Here is a 21,890-nt window from a genome sequence, read left to right on the forward strand (position 1 = left end):
TCAAGGAGAATGAAGAAGAGGAAAGAATATGGAACTCAATTTTTAAAAAAAAATTAATGATAAAAATGTTTATATGTAATTGAAAAAATTGAATGTTAAAAATAAAATAAATGACTACATAAAGGGAAATGAAATTACTCAATAAAAAGGATTAGGATTAAATAACCTCATATAACTATCTTCCCATTTACCCAGGTCTTCTTTTCTGTATTAATTGGAGCCTTCAGTATTGGACAAGCATCACCAAGTATTGAAGCGTTTGCTAATGCAAGAGGTGCAGCCTTTGAAGTCTTCAGGATAATTGATAATGTAAGTCTCAACTTTTCCATACATATATATCTCCATATTATACATATACATATAAACATACCAGTTGAGAATGTATCTCTTATACCCTTCTCTTCATCCTTACCTTGAAGTAAACATGTTAACATTCCTTTAATATAATATATGAAAACCCAAATTTGTAGATGAGACTATCAAGGGTTGAGAAGGAATATAAATGTGCAAAGGATCATAAGTCAGGGCTTTTATTACTTACAAGCATGCAAGTATATGTGGAACCACAGGCACACATCAGTGGTGGCTAGGTTAGCAGTGTATCCCAATTGAGAATGTAGATCTTCAGGTTTCTACTCTCATATTTCATTGTTGCTGAGCTGATTCACAGGGATTATGTGGGAGGAGGACTCCTCAGTTAATCAATGACTGTTTTGGACTGTGATTACTCTCAACCACCCATTACACTGGAATTACTACTGCTAACTTTAAATACTTGGATTAGATGAAAATGAAATTTGCTTAGATAGTTTGTTAACTTTGTATCTCCAACCCTAATTATAGCTGACCAAGCCAGTTGTTGGATGCATAAGAACTTTTTAGTATATTAGTGATAAAACATGGAGTTACCATTATCAACTAGGTCTTAGCAATAGACCAGTCCTCACAGTAGAGAAGAAGAATTCCACATGTATATTGTCAGACATTATTTATGTGTTGATTAGTTTTCCTTAACCACTTCTTTATCTTTTTATTTTTTTAAACTTTGTTATAAGAAATGTCTGGGTGGATTGAGAAGGGAAGAGAATTATGTTTAGAAATGAGAGTGATAGAAAATCAAAAAATATTTATGAATATAAGATTTCAAATGAGAAAAAGAACAAAAGGTTATTATTTTATAAGATTAATCCTAAGGTTATTTTAAATAGCAAGAATTCATAGCACATTAAACATTTGATTTGATTTATCTTTCACTATTAAGAGTTCTTCTGGTTTCTGTCTTCTAGAGAAGACTGTCAGAATTCCAGGCTCTCAATAGCTTCACCCTTTATAATGCATTGAGTAATCATCTTCACCAATGTTGATGAGAATCTTACACAAATACCGAGACCTGAGCCATGAGTTACTTTTTCAAAAGACTTTCTATGGAATAAGTCTTTGTTAATACAAGTTGTAACCCTTAAAAAAAAAAGAAAAAAATTCAATTCTGAATCGGTAGTATGATAGAATCAAAAAGTATTCAAATGAAAATTGAATTCTGATTCTAGTCCCAATTATGTTACTTACTGCTTAGATAAGTTACTTCAGCTTCTTGGACCTTAATTTCCTCATTTACAGAATGAATGATTTAGATTAAATTAAATCTAAACTTCTTATCATTCAAATTTCTGTAAAACTCTGCATTATTTAAATTTTCTGAGTCCTATTAAAAGCTGTAATGCTCCACTGAATTTTGATGTACATTTGTTTTTTTCCTGAATTCTAGGCACCAAGATTATTTTTTTTTTTTTTTTTTTGGTTTTTGCAAGGCAATGGGGCTAAGTGACTTGCCCGAGGTTAATAGCTAGGTAATTATTAAGTGTCTGAGGTCAAATTTGAACTCAGGTCCTCCTGACTCCAGGGAGAACCGGCTCTATCCACTGTTCCACTTAACTGTCCCAAGATTATTTATTTATTTTTTGAAAATAGAGTAAGAAATTTGACTTCATATTTATACTTTGAATTTTCCCATAATGTAATAATGAACATAATCATTTGACTATGAGTTGTTGATGTTCTTCAGATGTAGTCAACTGTTTTTGATTACATTTGGGATTTTCTTGGCAGAGCTACTGGATTGGTTGACTATTTCCTCTTATAGCTCATTTTATGGATGAAGAAACTGAGGCAAATAGGATTAAGTATCTTGCCCAGGTAGCTAAGGTCCGATTTGAACTTACAGAGTACAAAGTACAAAGAAAGTCCTGGCACTGTCTCTATTATGCTACCTAGCTGCCCCAGAATATGAGATATGTCTGTACTATACATCAATACCTCAAGGACCTGTGATTTTATTGTGGGAAGAGGGAGAGAGTGATGAATATCATTCCAACCCATACTGCCTTATTGCAATACTTATAAAAGTTTTATCCTTATAGATTTACATGAATCTTTGCAGACACATGGGTTCTTCAGCTAAGGTTCAGAATGCTCTCCATTCCTTTTTTCCTGTTCATCTGTAAAATCAGAAATAACTTTCAGTGCTTGTTCTGTATGGGTTAGCATGTTCTGAACATTAACCAACTCTTCTTGAGTTGGGTCAATAGTAGTGTTCATGAAATCACACATAAATTGTGTATTTTATTTCTTGGAATTTCTTTTGTATTCATTGTTACCAGTGAGACATGGACCTTCAGTTCCAAAACCCTGTTATATAACACTGTCTCTCTGCCTTCTCTGATAAGTATGATGGTTGTGATGACTTCTTACAAAATTCTCACAGTATAATTAAGATACCCACTCTTATTCTTCTTGGTCCATCAATACATTGTGTTTAAATTCCTTGGGGAGAAAAAATACAATTTTGTAATCAAGATGTATTCTTATTTTTTCATGTTTTGTTTTATTTAGAATCCAAGTATTGATAGCTATTCAGTGAATGGTCATAAACCAGATAATATTAATGGAAACTTGGAATTCAAAAACGTTCATTTCACTTATCCATCTCGGAAAGACGTTAAGGTAAGTGACTTAATTCTCAAATCAATCTATCATTTCATCAGTTTCTATGTTCCCTTCTGACATACAGATCATCATTCACCAATACCTGCCCTTTTTGTCTCTTGCCTATATCCTCCCATCAGTTCACTGGAGGCTTTCTTGCTTTCTTCTAATTTTGAGAAGATACCAGTGGAGGACTTGGGCTATTCTTGCTTTGTTAATTTGTGACTAGGCCATATTTTCTTCCTGTCATATAGTAAGCTGATAATATCTTTTCCCCCCTTGTCTTTTGGAGTCCCTCATTGGTTATATATTGCAACCTTCATACATTCTACCTTGTACTGCTCCATTGCCCACCAAGAGATAGTCATTCAGTTCTTCAAAGATTGTTATATCCCATGTCTCACTGTCAAACAACACTAGTGGAATATTGGTAATAAAAAGATGGGCATTTGTTTCCAGGAGAACCAACTCATATTTAAAAATAGTTGCACAAACTAAAACTATGAGTTGTTTTTATGGAGGAAGAATTTCTGTCAGCATCCTATATTCATCAGTTTTTGTGTTTTGCTTAGAGACTGTTCAATAAAAATGAATTCATATGTCATGCTTAAATTGGAACAGACTAAATTTCAGTCATAAGTTTTGGAGAATCTCTATTTCTGATTCGTATTAATACCAGTTGCCTTTTTCTTAACTGTCCATACAGATTTTGAAAGGCCTCAATCTCAAGGTTAATAGTGGACAAACAGTAGCATTGGTTGGAAACAGTGGCTGTGGAAAAAGTACAACTGTTCAATTGATCCAGAGATTGTATGATCCCACAGAGGGCACAGTAAGTATTAATTCCACCAATATTTTTATAGTGCTTACTACATGAAAGGTATGGTGGGCTACAAGGATACAAAATTTATTATCAGGGAGAGCTAGTATGGTATGTGTGCTTACAAAGCTCTTTTCAGGGTTGCTCATCCAACTTGGATATCTACCTATTGCCCAACACTCATCTGTGGCTCCAAGAAACAATAGCATGTGTGCAGCAGCTACATCCTATTAAAATTGTCTGGTCAGGTGGACTAAGCCAGGTTGAAGGTAACCAAGAGGTGTCAAACCTGTCATAGAGTTAAGAAAATGTCTTCCCCAAGGCATATGAAGCCTCCCCTCCACCTAGTAGAATGGGCTGATGGGAACCATTTGTTCTAAGCGTCAGCTGAAGCAGGTGCTATGGAGCATTTAGGACTTGGTCAGACACAGAAGATGCCAAGGTCATCTATTGCATCCCAGACCACAAATTACTGTGATTTTTACCTACCTGTGAACTCTGAGGACTCTGGAAGAGAGAGTGGAGCCAACAACTTTGTGCAACTCTATCTCACTTAAAAAGAGCTCACTTGTGAATTAAACCATCACCTATCATAATGTCATTGGTCCTCTTTGAAAATGAAGGATGAACAATAGCAGTTCTACTAGAAGAATATACTATATACACAGATGAGTTTTTTTTTAAGATTATTTGTGGAAGGTGTGAATCAGGAAAGTTTCTAATGAAGGATGTGATATGCATCTAACTGAACTTTGATTAAAAAAACTGACAGAGAAGAGGAAAGAATGCATTTTTGGCATGGGTGGTGATCAGAATATAGATGGCTAAATTTTGGATAGAATAAGCAGTCCAGTCTTAGCTGGAATGAAGAACAATGATGTGAAATATGGCTGAAAAGGAAGTTACAAGTCAGATTGTTGAGTTTCAATATTTTATTGAGAAGTTCTTATTTTCCTTTAAGAAGAGAAAAACCACTGAGGATTATTGAGTGAAAAAGTGCCATGATCAGAACTATAATTTTAGTAACTGTTTGGAGGATGGATTATAGAAGAGAGAATGGAGACAGAGAGATCAATCAGGAGCCTAGCGAAATTTTCTAGATAAGAGGTAATGTAGTCCTTCATTATGGTGTGAGAAAAGGGCAGCTAGATGGCACAGTAGATAGAATGCCAGGCCTAGAATGAGGAAGACTTGAGCTCAAATGCAGCCTGCAGAAGTCCCTCAACTGGGTTTGCCTCATTTTCCTTATCTATAAAATGAACTGGAGAAGGAAATGGCAAGCCAATTTAATCTTATTGCCAAGAAAACCCCCGAAGGAGTCATGAAGAGTCAGACACAACGGAAACAACTGAACAACAACAAATATGAGAAAAGAGAATGATAAATAAGGGGGACATGTTTTGGAATTATATTGGCAAAAGTTGGCAGTTGAATATGTGTATTAAGAGAGATGACAAGTCAAAGATTATTTTGAAGTACCTAAGAAAATGGTGTTGCTTTCGATAGAAATGACTTTAAATGAACATCATAATTTAATGATGCATTTTCTTGGTATTAGCTTGACAGTAATCTTTTTGACTTAAATTTGTGAAGGTGGAATTTACTTCTCTTTCAGATCACCATTGATGGACAGGATATCCGGACCCTAAATGTAAGGTATTTGAGGGAAATTACTGGAGTTGTGAGTCAAGAGCCAGTACTCTTTGCAACTACAATTGCTGAAAATATTCGTTATGGCCGTGAAGATGTCACCATGGAAGAGATTGAGAAAGCTGTCAAGGAAGCCAATGCCTATGACTTTATCATGAAACTTCCTCATGTAAGAAATTTTCCATTTTACTTGTAGGTAGTGTAAACTGGACTCCTCTTCAACATGGGCCAATGAAAACTGTATTTCCCTTCCCCCTCCAAATTTAGAGCATTCTTTGTTCAGTAACTTTTCAAAATTGAAACTCATAAAAAATCAGACTAAATCAGAGGACATATTCAAAGCATAAAGCATTTAATTAAAAACAATAGTGAGCAAATAACAAGGAAAATACCACCATAGAATATATGGTCACAGTCGTTCAGGACCCTTTGAAAGCAGTAAACTACATAATCCAGAATATTCAATTTCCTAATTTCAGCTCAAGTAGAAAACTTCTCTGTCTACAGAGTTTCTGATCCCTGCTTCCACCCAAAACAATTGGTGTTCCCATATTTGTTCCTTTGTCTGCTTCTCTGTCATCTGCTGATTCTCTACTCAGCTGTAGTTTCTTAGCAGCCTTCCCTACTTAAGTGATCACAGCTCTTTTCCTGAGCAAGTACAAGTCTTTTGGCATTTTGTCTTCACATTGTTTATCTGGCATGGGGTATATATGCATGTGTTTTCCATTTATGTTGTGTGCATGTGTGTATTCATATGTGATTGCATTATGTGTGTGTGTATATATATACATATATGTGTGTGTATATACATATATATACATACATATACATACATATACATATGTATGTTGTATGTGTTTGGTTTGAGTACATTAATTGGGTTTCAAGGGACTACCATTTAACCTGATAATGGCAGCTTACCTGATAAGAGTGCCTTTACCTGATAATGACTTTCCTTCTAATGGCTATCTGGAACATTGTGTTTAGATGTTCATTATGAAACAACATCAAGATTAATGATTTATGAAAGGACATCAAGAGCTACTCTGATGTGGATTTTTTTTTCTACATAACAGAAATTTGACACTCTGGTTGGAGAAAGAGGAGCCCAGTTGAGTGGAGGTCAGAAACAGAGAATAGCTATTGCTCGAGCTCTGGTTCGGAATCCCAAGATCCTTCTGCTTGATGAGGCAACATCAGCCTTAGACACCGAAAGTGAAGCAGTTGTACAGGTGGCCCTGGACAAGGTCAGTGAATTTCAGTAAAATGGATTTAATTAGTAATGGGAATAAGAATATGAAAATTGTATATTCTTTTGAATTGTTCTAAGAAAATGGAATTTTTGCCAGTAATTTCAAAGATAATCTCCCACAACCAGCTAAAGAAAACATCCTAGCCTTTGTTTTTTTATAAGCAGAATTTTAGCTAAGAAAAATAATTTTTTACTATTTCAATTTTGATAGTGTTTTAAGATTAGGAAATATACATACACACAGCACAGATGTATGTATATATATATATTATATATCATATAATATATATTATATGTCTGTGTAAAGTCCTAGTGAAGTTTGAAGCTTTAATAGGTCAAATACCTTTACACTGTATAAGATCTAAGATTTTGGGGGATGAGGGAAGAGAGAGAGAGAGCAAAAGAGAAAGAGAGAGTAGAGTAGGCTGACATATGCAAGGGGAAAATATTTGTGTCTTAGACCATTTCTAAACTATTTGTTTTTAAAATTTTTATTTGTTTTCCAATTATATACAATAGTAAATTATACCCATCATTTTTTTCAAGGCTCTGAATTCTACAATTTTTCCCCCTCCTCCCTTCCCTCCACCCTCCCCGAAGGCTGTCTGACAGTTCTACATTGTTTCCATGCCATTGAATGTTATAAGTAAACATAAGAATAAACATAAACCCCGCCCCCCCCAAGAAGATGGGAAACCTCAAGAATTGAGAGAGAGAGAAGAAAAAAATTGTATTTCAGTCTGTGTTCAGATTCCAATGGCTCTGTGTCTGGGGTGAATTCCTTTCTTTATCATAAGTCCACCAGAGAAGTGCTTCTATATTTTCTCCACAGTTGCTATTACTAGCTGTACCTCCACTCTATTCCTCCCCACTCTCATTTATTCTATTCTTTCTCTCCTTTCATCCTGGCCCTGTCCAAAAGCATGTTGCATCTGAGTACCCTCTCCCTTGATCTTCCCTCTCTTCTGTCACCTATTCCCCCCTTCCCTCCCCCTATTTCCCCTCATCCCGTCCCTTTTCTCCCATCCTTCTCCAGGGCAAGACAGATTTCCTCACCTTATTAAGTGTTTATGCCATTTCCGATGAGAATGAAGGCTCACTCATCCCCCCTTGCCTTCCCCCTCCCCCGCATTGAAAAGGCTTTTTTTTACTCTCATGTGAAATTTCTCAGCTTCTTCTTCATCTCCTTTTCCTTCCTTCCAGTACTTTCCCCCATTGCCCATTGACTCCATCCCTTTACCACATCATACCATTATATTCCACTTCTTCCTATGTCCTATCTATATATGCTCCTTTTAACTGCTCTTATAAATGAGAAAGTTCATGTGAATTATCAATATCTTCTTCCCCTGCAGGAATACAAACAGTTCAACATCATCAAGTTCCACATAGTTAGTCCCTCTATTCCACTGCCTTTATGGTTCACCAGAGTCCTGTATTTGGAGATCAAACTTTCTGTTCAGCTCTGGTTGTCTCTTTAGGAAAGTTTGGGAGTCCCCTGTTTCATTGAAAATCCATCTTTTCCCCTGAAAGAGGATGTTCAGTTTTGCTGGGTAATTAATTCTCGGTTGTAAACCAAGATCTTTTGCCTTCTGGAATATCATATTCCAATCCCTATGAGCCCTTAATGTAGATGCTGCCAGATCCTGTGTAATCCTGACTATGGAGCCTTGGTAGTTGAATTGTCTGTTTCTGGTAGCTTTTAGAATCGTCTCTTTGATTTGGAATTTGGCTATAATATCCCTGGAAGTTTTTCTTTTGGGATCTCTTTCAAGGGGTGATTGGTGAATTCTCCAATTTCTATTTTACCCTCAGCTTCTAGGATCTCAGGGCAATTTTGCTGTATTATTTCTTGAAAAATGAAGTTTAGGCTCTTTTCCTGGTCATGGCTTTGAGATAGTCCAGTAATTTTCAGATTATTTCTTCTAGATCTGTTTTCAAGATCAGTTGTTTTCCAGTGAGATATTTCACATTTTCTTCTAATTTTTGGCTTTTTTTGGAAGAGTTTTATTTCTTCCTGATTTCTTGCAAAATCATCAGTTTCCTTTAGTTTCATTTTTGCATTTGAAGTAGTTACTTTCTTCAGAGAGCTTTGTTACCTCCTTTTCCAGCTGGCCAATTCTGCTCCTCATTTGCCTTTTGTTTTGCTTTTTTTCCATTAGGCCTAAACTGGTTTTTAATATATTATTTTCTTCAGTATTTTTTTGTATTTCTTTCCACCAAGCTTTTGATTTGGTTTTCATGATTTTTCCACATTGCTCTCATTTCTCCTCCCAATTTTTCCTCCACTTCCCTGAATTGCTTTTCAAAGTCTTTTTTGAGCTCATCCACAGTCTGAGCCCATTTTCTATTTCTCTTGGAGGTTTTGGATACAGAAGCTTCGATTTTGTTATCATCAGAGTATGTGTTTTGATCTTTCATAGTACAGAAGTAATTCTCTATGGTCAGATCCTTCTTTTTCTGTTGCTTACTCATTTCCTCAGCCCAGGGTTAATTTACAGCACTTCCAAGGCTTTGGGGTTTTTTTGGGGGGGGCACCCCACTGGGACCTTTATTCTTCCAAGGTCTTAAGCTCTCTAGGCCGTGCTTTGATATGTAGATAACAGCACTGCCCTCTGTCCTGTGGCTATGAGGCAGGATCCAGCTATCTTAGTAAGGAAGCCCAAACTGCACCCAGAGTCTGTGTGTGGGCAAACAGCAGAGTCCTGCCCCAGGGAGAGCAGAGAGATCTCTGCAGACTTCCCTTACCTTCTCTGGGGGTGCAGGCTGCTTTCTCCCAATTCTCACTGCAGGTTCTGTGGTCGGTGCTCCTCGCTCCACACTCACCCAGGTGGAGCAGAGTTCTCTCCTCTCCCCTTCAAGCTGTTGCTGGTGATCTCTGGGCTGGACTCCACTTTTAAACTATTAAAGCATATGTATATATGCATATAAAGTCATTTAATCTCCTAAACTTAAATATCTGTTATTGGCTCTCTGTTGAGTCCCATTACCAGACTCTTACGTTGAGTCCCTTTCCTGGACTCATATTGAGTCCCAGGTCTGGACTCCCTCAATCTTCCCCAGGCAAGCATTGGAGGGGCAGGAGACAAGGAAGACAAAGGAGACAAGTTCTCCATCAAGATCCCCAGGTGCTCCAAGTGTTCAGTTTATTCACCAAAACACCAGTGCCTAAATACCTTTCCAGTCTCTAATCTACTTCCACTCCTGTGGCATTTAGCAAGACAGGACTCTGGTGTTCAAGGACACCAGGTGAAGATAATTCACAATACTCCCATACACAAGGTTCCCAACAGCTCTCCTGTTTATTTATAGTGTCACAAGTAATTTTAAAAATAATTGTCAAAGCTGTATCAACTCTGAGAATGATCACAGCCAAAGTTAACTTTATCCATTATTATAACTGCTAACTTCTCAAAACACAATTCCACCATTCACTAACCCAAGATTCTGGTTAAGATGCTCTTGTTAAGAATTCTTTTTCTGGAGGCAGCTAGGTGGTGGCAGTGGATAAAGCACCAGCCCTGGAGTCAGGAGTACCTGAGTTCAAATCCGGTCTCAGACACTTAATAATTACCTATCTTTGTGGCCTTGGGCAAGCCACTTAACCCCATTTGCCTTGCAAAAATCTAAAAAAAAAGAATTCTTTTTCTATTTCTTGACCAGGAAAGAATTAAATTCTATTTTCTAGGGAATTAAGTTTTTTCTTGGTCTTTTCCTCTCTTTTGTTTTGTGTAGTTTCTTGTGAGCCTTCATAATGAACAGTATCTAAACTCTGACTACTTGTAGACTTTTTCTAGAATAATAGTTTAAACTGTTACTATTCTATTCTCTCTGAAAGATAACAATAACTATCTGTAGACTCTTTGGTTGAAGCTATTAAAACTGGCATTTCATATAACCAAAGTAAGTGCTTATCCTACTTACTATATTAAACAGCTTTTTAGAAGTTTATTGAAGTAGCAGTCACTTAAATTGAATTTGGAAATCATAAAATGAAACTAAGAATTATAGCTACAGTTAAAAGTTTTTCTGTTTTTTATAAAAAACGTTATTTTTTAAAAAAGTCTTAATTAGTAATATAAATCTAGAAACCAGCAGTGCAGTTGTGAATATTTAGGTTTAGCATTATGATTATATTAAGCTGACTGTCAAAGAATCATAAATTTAGAATTAAAAGGGATCTTAGAGACCATTTACTTTTTCTTCCTCCTCCCCTTCCCTGCTCCAAATGAGTGCAGATAGGTGGCAGCCACCAGACTTGGAGTCAGAAAGACCCAAGTTCAAATCCAGCATCATATATGTGCTAGCTGTGTGACCTTGGACAAGTCACTTAACCTTCTTTGCCTTGGTTTCCTCATCTGTAAAATGGGCTGAAGACAAAAATGGCAAAACTACTGAAGAATCTTTACCAAGAAAATGCTAAATAGGAAATAGGATCACAAAGAATTGGACATAATCAAACAAAACCAACAAAATCTACCCTCTGCCATATTATAGATGAATACCCTAAGGTCTAGAGAGAGAAATCTATTTACCACAGGTCATACACAGTAAAAGAGGCACAGTTTGAATTCAGGCTCTCGAATTCTACATTCATTATACTATTTTGCCTCTGTGCTGCAGGCATAGTTAAAATGTCAGTAAAAATTTAATCTGTGACTCAGAACTTAAGCTTTTAGGCCATCAATTATCCTATTTGATGCATTTACATTATTAATTAATCATTAACTTATTAAGTGCCTGTTATATAACAGATTCTTTGCTGGGTGTTGGAGATAAAAATATAAGGAACGAAATACCCTCTAATGATAATATTGTCATCAACAGCTTAATGACAAGCTGACTAGTTATTTTTGGTACTCTTACTCTGACAGATTTATGATCTCCTTGATGTGGGTACTACCTTCATTGACGCAGATTACACTCTTTAATGACTATTGATATTGTGAAATTCCTATACAGATCTTCCCATAAATTATTCCAAAACTAAATGTTCAAAGTGCTGGAGACTTTCTTTTAATTATTTGAATATGCACGGCTACTAATACTATGCATTGTGAGAATGCTTAATTGCTTAATTCAGAAATTCCACTTTCAGGGTTACTGTTACCTCAATACCATATCTTATTTGTACTTGATCTTGTATCTGTAGCAATTTTCAAATTTTTGCTTAATTCCAGTTTGCTTTTTCCACAGGCAAGAGAAGGCCGTACCACTATTGTCATAGCCCATCGTTTGTCTACAGTCCGCAATGCAGATGTTATAGCTGGCTTTGAGGATGGAGTTATTGTGGAGCAAGGAAACCATAATGAATTAATGAAAGAGAAGGGTGTTTACTTCAAACTTGTTACCATGCAGGTACATTTTCATTATTTATTTTTTCAGTTCTTCCATATAAACTTGGGTTTAGCTATGATTTATACTGTAAGTGGCACCTCTCTTCAAGATCACTTTGCAAAAAGTACTATACAAGAGTAGTTTCAGACTGTTGTTTTTTAAACTTCTGCCCTTAACATAGGGTAACCAAAGAATAAAATTTGTGAATTTAAGGTAGAACTATGATTAAGATCAAAGACAGATAAAAGTGATTATGTCCCAGTAATTACACAAGAAAGTTGATATAAAACAGCACATGTGAATCATTGCAGAAAAATAAAAAGAGTGAATTAGACTTGTTATATCACATTTTCACACTGAGTTTCTAGATTTTTGAAAAATGTAATTCCCCTTGTGTCATTTAATTCATTTCCTCCATGATTATCATAGTGAATTTAATGACATTAAATTCATCTTTGAATACATAGAATATATATATATATATATGCACATATGTAAATATGTATTTGTATTTGTCATTTCAGTTGTGTTTGAATTAGTTTTTCCATGTTGACTTTTTTGGGGGCAAGGCAATGGGGTTAAGTGACTTGCCCAAGGTCACACAGCTAGATAATTATTACATGTCTGAGACTGGATTTGAACTCAGGCCCTCCTGACTCCAGGGATGGTACACTATCCACTGTACCACCTAGCTTCCCCTGTGTTTGACTTTATTTTGATCCCACTTGGAGTTTTTGAGGCAAAGATCCTGAAAGGATTTTCTATTTCCTTCCTTAGCTCATTTGACAGATTAAGAACCTAAGGCAAATGGGGTTAAATAACTTGCTCAGAGTCATACAGCTAATAAGAGTTCAAGATCAAATATGAACTCTGGAAAATGAGTCTTCCTGTCTCCTGGAGCTCTGTCCACTACATGCACACACACACACACACACACACACACACATATATATATACATGCCTCCATCCATATATACATAGATATAGTGATATAGTTAAACTGTTGAATATCTATTTCCTAGAAAAGAAACAAACAGAATATTAACCTTAGCACCTCCAGTTTAAAGCTTAAACTTTCTTTTTTTTTAAAACCAGATTAACTAGACAGCAGATACTGTCTTTAAAGCATGTTTTGCTTATTTTAGACAGTTGGAAATCAGATTGAATCAGAGGGTGCTACAGATGAACTGATAGAGGAAAGAATTGCCTCAGATCCAGTTACAAAAAGTTTTGAATCCAGTATCCTTAGAAGACGATCAACTCGCTCAAGTATCAAGAGGCCACAGACACCATCAGAGAAAAAAGTCACTGAAGAGGAGAAAAAGATTGTAAGTCTGTTGATATTTTCTGCTCATGTGACTGGGACTGTGTTTTCCCTAGGAGTATAAGCAAGATCAAAATTAAGTTTGAACTTTGCTAAATACCATCTAAAATTTAAAAGAAGCAAGTAGCCCACAAGAGAAACTCAGTTTTCTTTGCCTGCCTTTGTGACTTTCCATCAACTGCCTACTTTTCTTTGTTGATTTCCTGCTTTCATGATCTTTAAAGAAAAAATGATATAGCAACAAAAAACTCAATAGTTGTTTTCCTGAAATAGTTCAAGGATCCTCAATTTCCTTAGTGTAAAATTCTCTTTGTATATCAAGAAACTGTTCATGAGTTGCTATGAACCAAAACAATTCTTTATTAAAAAATGAACCCCTCCTTTTTTTGTAAAGTTGGTGGACTGTATGTGAAAAAGTACATTTGCACCAGAGACAGCTGATGTTATCCTTTTTTTGATTACAAGAATAAAATGTTTCATTAAGTAGTATATTTTTTGAAAATCAAGTGATATAATGATATGTTTTATATCTATATTATAATACATATAATAGCAGAAACCAGGACAAAGTCTTTCAGCCTTGCTCATCTTATCAAATGGAATACTTTCCATAAAATACACAATTTAAATGAGTATTCTCTGGGTGACATAGAGGAAAGAACATAGGGCTCTAGATTCTGAGATGATGGATTCAAATTCCTCCTCTGAGACTTACAGCTATCTACTTTACTTGGACTTTTGTCTTCTTATCTGTAAAATATCAGAATTGGATCAAAGATGGCCTCCAGTGTCCTTTTCAGTTTTAATATAATTTCATATTAATCGTGTGAAAATTAGAAGATTGATATATTGATGATACCTTTAAAAAATACCCTTAAAAATGAATCCTGAAAAAAAAATTTTAAATGAATCACTTAAATTGCTTTTGTGAAGTATGAGATCTAGAATGGAAAAATGGAAAAAAACAAAATGGGTTCTTTTTGTCTTTATATGATCATCATTTGACATCCTGTGTTTTAGACATAGTTGATGCTTATTAGAACAGAGAAGAAAAACTATGGAGGTCCTGCTTTGTGTACTGATTTGAAAATTTATTAGTCTATTTAGTTGAGAGTACAGATAATTTCAAGTGAAAAATGCAAAAACTAAATTTGAGTAAGTGTGACATGCCTGGAATGATTATTAGAAGACTACAAACAAATGTCTTCCCTGTTGCCCAGTAGAATTGATATTGGCTTGCATCTAACTACTCATAGTTGAAAGGAGATACAAGTGCTGGATGGCTTCTCTTTGATGGGAGTTACTTATTCATCAGGCTGGAGAAAGTTTTGTTCCTCTTAGCTTTAACTACAAGCAGACAATGAAAATTCACTCCAAATTATTTGGTTTTGGAAGATCTATTAATTATTTGCCATGATATCTTTATTTTCTAGGATGAAAATGTGCCTCCAGTTTCTTTTCTCAGGGTTCTGAAGATGAATAAGACAGAATGGCCTTATTTTGTGGTTGGTATTTTTTGTGCCATTATCAATGGAGGTCTGCAGCCAGCATTTTCTGTAATATTTTCCAAGATTATTGGGGTAAGAACTATGAGTAGCATGATACATTCCATTGACTATGGGATTTTGAGTCTTACTTTGTGTGATCAAGTGAAAACTTTGTATTATAATTAATTTAAAATTTAAGCAAATTGAAACAAATTAGCTCTTGTGAATATAAAGAAAAAGGAGAGCCATTTAATGTGTTTCTGGTTCTAGGAGCAAAAGAATAAGATCTGTGGGAACTGTCATTTCTGCAAATTTCTGTTTTACTGATTCTTTGGTATCTAGGATAGGGATATAGAATGATAAGCACCATCTGTGTCCTTTTAGAAAAAGCTCACAAAAAAGTCTCAAAATGATTCCATTAAGCTATCTATAGATCTAATTAAGTATAAGCAGTGCTTGGAGCAGGGAAAAGGCTGCTGAATTTGGCTTTAAGAAATGTGAATTTGAAGTGACTTTGCACTGTATTTATTTTTCAAGCAAGTCATAATCTCTCATGATTTGCAGCCCCCATCTATTAAGTAAGAAGGTAGATTAATTAATTTTTAAGTTCTGTTCCAAATCTAAAGTCTAATTTAGTCCCAATTTAAAATTGGATTTGTTCATTATTATCTATCTTATTAATGGGTGACGTTTGATGAGTGGTTGGATATGAGCCTTGAAAGGGAGCTATGAGTTAGAGATTACACCAAAGATTGGCACCAGATGACACAGATTGCAGTAGTAGAGTGAGAAGAGCAGCATTTGAAATTCTGGTGATATACTCAAATGAGATTCTTTATGGAGGTGGAGATGTGGATCTGGAGCTCAGAGGAGAGGTCAGATTAGTCCTCTTTGTCACTGAAAGCTATAATCTTGGTATTGCAATGAAAAAAATTAACCTTTGCCAAAAAAGAGAGTCTTTTGTGTCAGTTTGTTTAAAACCTTCAACCTAGCTTTCCTTTAATATTTGTAGAGAACTGTATCTTTAAATATTTTCATATATGGCACTCATTACCCTCAAAAGTAGTCTGCATAAAATGTAAATGGATTGAATTAAGAATTTTAGATAAATGTATGAATGATAGACTTACTAAGAGAGATGCATAACCTTTAAGCTGGATGAGCCACTATGACAATTCCTTCATTCTTTAATAATTTCTCTTCTAGATCTTTACAAAACCTCTGGATGATGAAACTAGACAGCGAAACAGTAATTTGTTTTCACTGTTGTTTTTAATACTTGGAATTATTTCTTTCATTACCTTTTTTCTTCAAGTAAGTATCCATATTTTCAATTATTTTACTACAGATTTGTTTATATTTATATTTATATAAATATATTTGTTTATATATTAATAATATGATGTAATATAATATAATAATATAAATAATAATATATTTGCTTATATAAATATATTTGTTTATATTTATATTATATTTTACTCTCCAATAGAATGTAGGCTTCTTGAGAGAGCAGGAGCTGTTCCATGTTTGTCTTAGCATGATCAGTCAATTAACAGGCATTTATTATAGCTTCTGAAGTGCCTGGCCCTGGGTACTGTGGATACAAAAACAATATAAAAGGATCACTGCTCTCAGAAGGCTTATATTCTATTGAGAGAAATGATGTATCTATGTAGAGGCGATGTGGAATAAATACAAAGGAAATAAAAGCCACATGCAAGGTAGTTATGGAGAGAGGTCATTGGTAATGAAGGAATTCATCACAGTTGGTCTGACACACAGAAGATGTTTAATCAGTGGTAGTTGATTATCTGGTGAAAATTAAAAGTATAACTAGATCTTGGTTTGTTTCAGATTATATTCTGTTGATTTTGTTAAAAGGTGGATCAACCTTGATAAACTATCTAATGGCTTCTTCTGTCTCCTCTTTGTTTCATTTCTTCATTCCCTACCAATTTCTACTTGACACCTTCCTCCCCACCCCACTCCCAACTCACATAATTGAGAATAGAATTAGAATCAATGATTACTGAGCATGGGATTTAATATAATTAGATACAGAATTTGAGGGGACCTTAAAAATCCTTTCATTGATCCAAACAAATAAGTTATATTAATGCAATGTCAATTTTTGACCTAGAAAAGCAAGTCACAGATGGTTTAAAATGGAAATATATATACCATTTTCTTTCCTAAAAACAACAGTAGGAACAAAAAGCCAATAAAGAACATAGTTTTCAAAAATCTAATATTATTGCTTTCAAATGACTTATTGCAATTTTAAAGATGAAATTTTGCTAAATTTGTCCATTGTAATTCCTTCTCAATGGCCATACTTTCTGAACACCTATAATCATAGAATTAACATTTAGCAATCCAAATCAATCCAACAAAAATTGGTAATGGACCTTTTCTTTAGACAACATTGTTCCAGTGGCCAAGGCTTCAAATCCATGAAAAAAATGGCCCCTACCCTTAAGGTGCTTCCATTCTACTGGGAAAATACGACATATAAATAGTGTATTTGTGATAATATGGGGTAGAGAGATAGAAGGTGATGATGACGCATGAGCACATGGGTCCCAGATAGTCAACACACAAGCATGACAGAAGGAGTGGAAAAATCAGACCTCTTCCTTTCCAGATGGTGGGGAGATAAGATAGGTTTACCTAGAACAACTTACGCATGTACAGAGGCAAAATAATGTCTAAGACCGTACAGCACCAACAACTAGAATTCTAAACATTCACAAATGGGAAAGTTCTTAGAAGAGTTAGAATAACTGAGGAAGACTTCATTGAAACAATGTGTCTTGAACCATGGCTGTGAAGGCTACCGTTCTAGAGTATAGATAAACAGAGAAGTCTAAATAGCAAAAATCACAGTGGGAGAAATATGCCTGCTTATCCTATGAGGGGACTGGTCTAAAAGTCTAGACCAAGAGAAGTATTTAATCCATTAAGGTCATATGGTAAACCCACGCTAGGAATTAGATGAGCTGTTAAAGTGCTTGTGGCATTAAAGTTCCCCACCTCTGCCCCTAGTCTTCCATTTCAGAAAATATAATGAGGTAATAATTTTAAATATTGTAATATTTATAAATAAGCCATGTGCTTAGCAGAGTGCCTGACCGCATAATAAAGGCTTCTCCTCTTCCTTTCCCTAATGTGTTCTTTCTTTCTTCTCAACAGGGCTTCACATTTGGCAAAGCTGGAGAGATTCTTACCAAAAGGCTTCGCTATAGGGCCTTTAAATCAATGTTGAGACAGGTATTTTAAATCCAAAAATTGATAGTGCTGACAAAATGACCGCCACCTTTCTTTTTTTTTTTTTTAAGGTTTTTTTTTGCAAGGCAAATGGGGTTAAGTGGCTTGCCCAAGGCCACACAGCTAGGCAATTATTAAGTGTCTGAGAAAGGATTTGAACCCAGGTACTCCTGACTCCAAGGCCAGTGCTTTATCCACTATACCACCTAGCCGCCCCCTTTCTTTTCTTTTTGAGGATAATTTTGCCACCATTTTACAAATGAACCATGGTTGTATCCCTGAGTGAAGAGTGATAAATTCAATCATGGGAAAATTAGAATATTACCACAAACTCAAAATCTTTCTGCATAAGACTTCATGTTCATTCTTGTTTGGGTCACTAATATTCTTGGGTGCTGGAAGCACTCTTGCTTTTGCATTTTCAAATAGAGGAGACAGACTGGAAATTGCCACAGGGGTTTACTAAATCTAAAAAAAAAAGATTTCTTTATGGTTTGAGATGAGTACTTTCCTCAAGGGAAGAAAAACTGTACCCTAGAGCAGCATATATAAAATTTTTTCAGTCCTAGGATATATCAGAAAAAGCTGGTACTTTTAAAGATGTGACCAAGAGATATTTATTAAGAACTTGTCAGTAATCCCAGAGTGTGATCCAGTGTGATGAATGAAATAGCTCTCTGATGGCAGGAGTGAAGTGCATCAGATACACCGCAGCTAGTTAGAGATCTAGAAAACTACCAAAAGATTGAAAGAGTTGATTCCTCCTTAACTCAAGTATGATGTGATTTAGAGTTCAAGGGAAAAAAACAGAAACCCAGAGAGATGATTTATCAAAATTACAAAGATAGTTAAGTGTGATATCCAGGCCATTACACTTAAGACAGGGGTCTTTCTGTGAGCCATTTAGCATTTATCAACCACAAGCTCAGTGATAATCACTGAGAATACAAAGAAAGAGGAAAAAAAATCTCTGCTCTCAAGGAGAGTCTTAAAATTACAAAGAGTAGACAACAAGTAAACAGTTATGTGCAAAAAGATACAGTCTGAATAAAAGAGGGGTGATGTCAGAGGGAAGGGACTGGGAAAGTCTTCTTATAGAAGGTGGGTAGATCTTTCTGTGGAAGGGGGTTTGTCTTTAACTCTTGAATTGAGTTCCAAGATCAGAGTTCAAATTCTGAATCTGTCAACTTTCTTGGGCAAGTGGCTTCACCCCTCTGGTAAAATGAGGGGTTTGATTTAAATAATCTCAAAAGGCCTTATGTCCACCAGAATTTGAATTCAAGGTATATAACTCCGAACTTCAACCCTCCAAGTTGAGCATTCTTTCTTTTACATCTTTTAAAGATTCCAGTGGCACAATGAGCTTTTATTTCCACTTAGAGATATAATATTTAACTACTCAGAAAATCAGGTAAAACAGCAAGTAACATCTGAAAGCAATTTATGCATATTCTCTTGTTTGATCCTCAAAAGAACCCTATAAGGTATATGAGACAATTTAGTCTGGCAGTTGGTCCCTAATGCTTTCATTCCAATCCTCTGTCTTCTTCCTATGGAGGGGGTCTTAGAATTAGCAGATATAACTTTCTTATTTTTAGATGAGGAAACTGAGAAAGGTTAATTGACATTCTTAGGTTATACAGCTAATAGATGTCTAATCTGGCTTTGAACTCTGATCTTTCTGTCTCCCAAGTTCAGCACTTAGTAAATTCTCCATTTTTCTCTCGTCAACATTGGTATTGGTTGGATATATCCACATCATTTAGGAGGATGGCATAGGACCAGTGAAGAGAGCACTGTCTCTGGAATCAGAGGACCTAGATTAGAATTTTAACCCTGCCATCTGTATAATCAGAAGGATGGACTAGATCTCTCATTGCTTTAGAATTGTCCATAGGAGGGACCAATCACCACCTGTCTTCCCAGAAGAAACTATCTGTCAGTATGGTATATGCTTTGAGAATTGACTGGTGAGAACAATGGGAGAGCAGTAGGAGAAATAGAAGTTAGAGATCAGAACCGCCACTTTGGCATCCTTCTCTCTCTTTTAATTCTAGGCAGGGACAGACCCAGGTTGGAAAGTTGGATGTTTTATACAAAGTTCATTCATTGATTTTCTTTTTAAAAAATTTATTTTTAATTTATGAAATAAAACAAGAATCTCCATAAAAAAGATGAAACACATGAAATTGCAAATATACCAGCCACTACTTCCCTCTTCTTGCAAATACTCAAAAAAGTTAATGTGTAAATGTTTTTTCCCTTTCTTTCTTCCCTCCCACTAACCTAGAGAAGGCTACCATCAAACCCAAATAGGTATGGTATATACATACCATAGAGAGTATGTATATATAGTATGTACATGTGTGCAATTATTCTATATATACTTGTATTTATTAGTTCTTTCTCTGGATAAAGATAGTATCTTTCTTCCTATGCCCTTTAAAGTTAATGGATATTTGTAATAGTCAGAATCACTTATCTACTCAAAGCCATCCTTAAAATAATATCACTGGAATTGTAAACTACGTCTCTTGTTTCCTACTCATTTCATTCTTTATTTTTACATTTTCATTTTATTCATGGCTTTTCTTTGACCATATCCCAAATCTAAGGGGAAGGAAAGGAGGGTTAAAGAGGAGAAAATTTAGCAAAAGTAGCTGAAGCATTAAAAATGGATATAATATGCAATATTCTCTACCTACAAGTGAAAAATTTCTTTTGTGCTATAGGATGTTAGCTGGTTTGATGACCCGAAAAACAGCACTGGTGCTCTGACGACAAGACTTGCTAATGATGCCTCTCAAGTCAAGGGGGTGAGTATCAGGTTTCCTGTTAGCTTTGTTCCTAACATTCTTTGGGTTAAGTAAGAAAGTGATAGTCTTTTGTACATTTTTATCAATTTAAGAACATTTTATAAAATTATTAAATACATATACGTGTATGATGTCTGAAGAAGCTATAAAAATTGTAAAGTCTGGAGACTACCAATTCAATAAGCTTTTATTAAATTTCCACTATTTATAAGTACTGGACATTGGAGACTCAAACATGAAAAGGAGTCTCTCTAACCTCAGTGGATAGAGTCCTGGGAGTCAAGAAAAGCTGAATTCTCGGCTCACCTCAGCCACTCCTTTAGCTATGTGACCCCTGGCCAAGTCACTTATCTTCTGTTTATCTTAGATTCCTCAACTGTAAAATGGAAATAACAACAGTGCCTACCTTATGAGATTGTTATAAGGATCAAATGAGTTAATATTTCATTTAAAAAATGTTTAACAAAATATCTGGTACATGCTAGGGACTATATAAATACCTGTTCCCTCAGGAAGCTCATCAATCCTGCCTTCAGGTAACTTTCACAATGTAGGTGATTTGATCTTTGAAGTGGTTAGAGGATTAGGATTATAGATGAATGATTTATAGTATTTTAGAACTACAAGAAACCTTAGAGATCATAGTTTTTACAAGGGAGGAAACAGAACCAAGACAGATTCAGTGATTTTGCCCAAGGTGATACAGCTATTTACTAGGAGGCACAATACCTAGAGCTCTGTACCTATAGACAGGAAGACCTGAATTCAAATCCTGCCTGAGGCACAGACCAACTGTATGACCCTGAGCAAGTCACTTAGCCACTGTTTGCCCCTATTTCCTCGACTGTGAAATGAGGATAATAATAACCAAACCTTAAAGTATTGTTCTGATGTGAGTTAGCACAGTGTCCAGTATATAAGTACTATTTAAATATTAATTATTTTTAATTAT

The 21,890-nt window shown here is 35.3% G+C and overlaps 1 protein-coding gene across 4 annotated transcripts in view; it reads left to right on the plus strand.

Annotated features, from left to right (window-relative positions):
* Positions 1 to 21,890, plus strand: part of ABCB1 (ATP binding cassette subfamily B member 1) — a 199,455-nt gene that overhangs the window by 149,257 nt on the left and 28,308 nt on the right. For all 4 annotated transcript variants that reach the window (XM_074192893.1, XM_074192892.1, XM_074192894.1 and 1 more), the window contains 11 exons: positions 196 to 309; positions 2,890 to 3,000; positions 3,689 to 3,814; positions 5,418 to 5,621; positions 6,529 to 6,699; positions 11,901 to 12,062; positions 13,187 to 13,369; positions 14,799 to 14,945; positions 16,059 to 16,166; positions 18,048 to 18,125; positions 20,855 to 20,938. In XM_074192893.1, the coding sequence (XP_074048994.1) occupies positions 196 to 309; positions 2,890 to 3,000; positions 3,689 to 3,814; positions 5,418 to 5,621; positions 6,529 to 6,699; positions 11,901 to 12,062; positions 13,187 to 13,369; positions 14,799 to 14,945; positions 16,059 to 16,166; positions 18,048 to 18,125; positions 20,855 to 20,938 (1,488 nt within the window). The remainder of the gene's footprint in view (positions 1 to 195; positions 310 to 2,889; positions 3,001 to 3,688; positions 3,815 to 5,417; positions 5,622 to 6,528; positions 6,700 to 11,900; positions 12,063 to 13,186; positions 13,370 to 14,798; positions 14,946 to 16,058; positions 16,167 to 18,047; positions 18,126 to 20,854; positions 20,939 to 21,890) is intronic.

Source organism: Macrotis lagotis, chromosome 7 (genome assembly GCF_037893015.1).
Source record: "Macrotis lagotis isolate mMagLag1 chromosome 7, bilby.v1.9.chrom.fasta, whole genome shotgun sequence".
In the NCBI taxonomy this organism is placed as follows: domain Eukaryota; kingdom Metazoa; phylum Chordata; class Mammalia; order Peramelemorphia; family Peramelidae; genus Macrotis; species Macrotis lagotis.